The 1,965-nt window shown below is 41.6% G+C and overlaps 1 protein-coding gene across 2 annotated transcripts in view; it reads right to left on the bottom strand.

Moving 5' to 3' along the window:
• Nucleotides 1–104: 104 nt before the first annotated feature.
• Nucleotides 105–1,965, bottom strand: part of LOC108754864 (transcription factor Ken 2) — a 33,702-nt gene continuing 31,841 nt past the window's right edge. For both annotated transcript variants that reach the window (XM_018497498.1, XM_018497507.1), the window contains exons 3-6: nucleotides 1,649–1,818; nucleotides 1,332–1,559; nucleotides 893–1,184; nucleotides 105–705 (exon numbers count right to left, since the gene is read on the bottom strand). In XM_018497498.1, the coding sequence (XP_018353000.1) occupies nucleotides 226–705; nucleotides 893–1,184; nucleotides 1,332–1,559; nucleotides 1,649–1,818 (1,170 nt within the window). In that variant the 3' untranslated portion in view covers nucleotides 105–225. The remainder of the gene's footprint in view (nucleotides 706–892; nucleotides 1,185–1,331; nucleotides 1,560–1,648; nucleotides 1,819–1,965) is intronic.

Raw genomic sequence — 1,965 nt, 5'->3', positions numbered from 1 at the left:
ATAATTATTATTATATAAATTTTTTGTATATCACAAATAGCAAAGACTAAGAGAATTTTTAAAATATCTCATTTTGCATAAACTAATTTTTTTCAACAGTCTGAACAGAAATTGTGTTACTCGATCGCATCCTCCTAATGAGAGATCTTGAAAGCATCTCAAATAAGCTGCTCATTATGCGTTCAAGGGACAATCTTCAGCACCGGACGGTCTTTGACTTTGTCGCTATTCATGATTCGTAAATTCACGATGTAGATTTCTGCTGAGTAGTAGATTGTTGTGCGGCCCCGAGAGATGCCTAATGAGGTCCTGCAAATTAACGAAGTTCGACGATGAGCAAAAGCAACACGAGAACGTATTGTCGGGAGCGGCTATCACACCTCGGTGCACCGAACAAAGATGTTTTAGCAAGTGGGCTTTCTGTTTGAACATGGCAACACAAAGTCTACACGCAAAAGGCTTCTCGCCCGTATGCACTCTTAGATGGGTCTTCAGGTTCCACGACATGCCGAATTGTTTGCCACAGTAGCTGCATCGATATTCTCGGACAGGGGTAGACTTTGGCGGGTCGTCCGTTGACGGTGGCGGTGGTGGCGCTCTGGCAGATGGCAGAGTCCAAGCCGTCCAAGGTGGCTCCAGAGCCGCTGCTGACGTCGGATCAGCGCTTGGCGGTCGATGTGATGGCGGCGTCACTGATCTATCTTGCTGCGCATCAATAACACTTCGTAAAAAAACGTAGAAACGGTGCTACAGGTATTAGATGAAAAGTTGGTTTGAAGAAACCATACTAAGTTGTTAGAAGAAGCTTATAAATTATGCATATTTATCGATGTTAATTAACGCTCATCGTAAATATATCGGTATCGGAAGTCAGAAAGTGTTAAAAACCAACCAGGTACGGTGGTGCCGAAACACTCAGGGGATGTGGCGCCTGCAATCTTCTGGGCGTTTCGAATCCAGGATTGAAAGGCACGAAAGCCGGATTTTGTGCGGGAGCATTGTGGAAGCCTGGTCTTCGCTTTCGATGAGGCGTCACAACATATGCTTCCGCAGGTGGGATCGGTAATTCTTCGAGTTTTCTCTTCCCAGATTCTAAGCCTAACGCCAGTCGCGCTGCCAACTGCCTCTTCCGCTCTTCTGCTTCCTCAAGAGATTCTCGCCTTTCGAATATCGGTTTTTCAGACCTGCAGCAGTCAAATCAAGTCATCTTGATTTATTCTATCGTTCCAAATTTGATCGCGCGGCTCTATTGGATATAGCTTATCCAAAATAACTAAATAGTTATATTACTATCGTAACGATTATGTGACATAACGTCAACATTCTCTAACCTGTGTATTATATCGTGTGAGCTATCGCTTGTGACGGAAGTGCCGGAATTGAGACTCAAATTAACAGGATCAGAACTATCCCTTCTTCTAGGAGGTTCTATGCTGCTTTCTCTGTTATCCGAAAGAAGACTTTCGCCTTCCACACCTTCCACATCCACTTCCGGCTCCTCTTCGCAACCTTCTGTTTTAATGAGGACTGAGCAACAGTCCGCAGGATTATTGGACTGTCTGAAAGACATAAGATTTTTCAAACATTTTGTCTAATGTTTTTTTTATTTGTGCAAACTCGATAAACTCGATAAGATTTATTTGCCTACCTGCCATCGTATTGGGATTCGTAACTGGAACTCTCCTGGCCTTCTGAGGGCTGTGGAGTTGATATTCTTTCGGGGTCAGAGTTACTAGTTTGAGGCTGATTCGGCTCAAATAGCTCGGACTTAATCTGGAGAAGCTCAAAAAGCTCCCTTAACGGCGTAAGCTCTGTCGACTGTGAACGAAATAAAATTTTATATATTTTAATTAAATTAAAATTAAATTAAATTAAATTAAAATTTAAATTAAATATATTTTAATAAAATTCTGCTTAGCACATATTTCAAAAACTTAAATATATTCATATACAAATATTATATTA

The sequence above is a fragment of the Trachymyrmex septentrionalis genome, unplaced genomic scaffold (genome assembly GCF_001594115.1).
Source record: "Trachymyrmex septentrionalis isolate Tsep2-gDNA-1 unplaced genomic scaffold, Tsep1.0 scaffold121, whole genome shotgun sequence".
Classification (NCBI taxonomy): Eukaryota; Metazoa; Arthropoda; class Insecta; order Hymenoptera; family Formicidae; genus Trachymyrmex; species Trachymyrmex septentrionalis.
The sequence above is the reverse complement of the archived record's forward strand: the minus strand, read 5'-3'. Positions and strand labels throughout refer to the sequence as shown.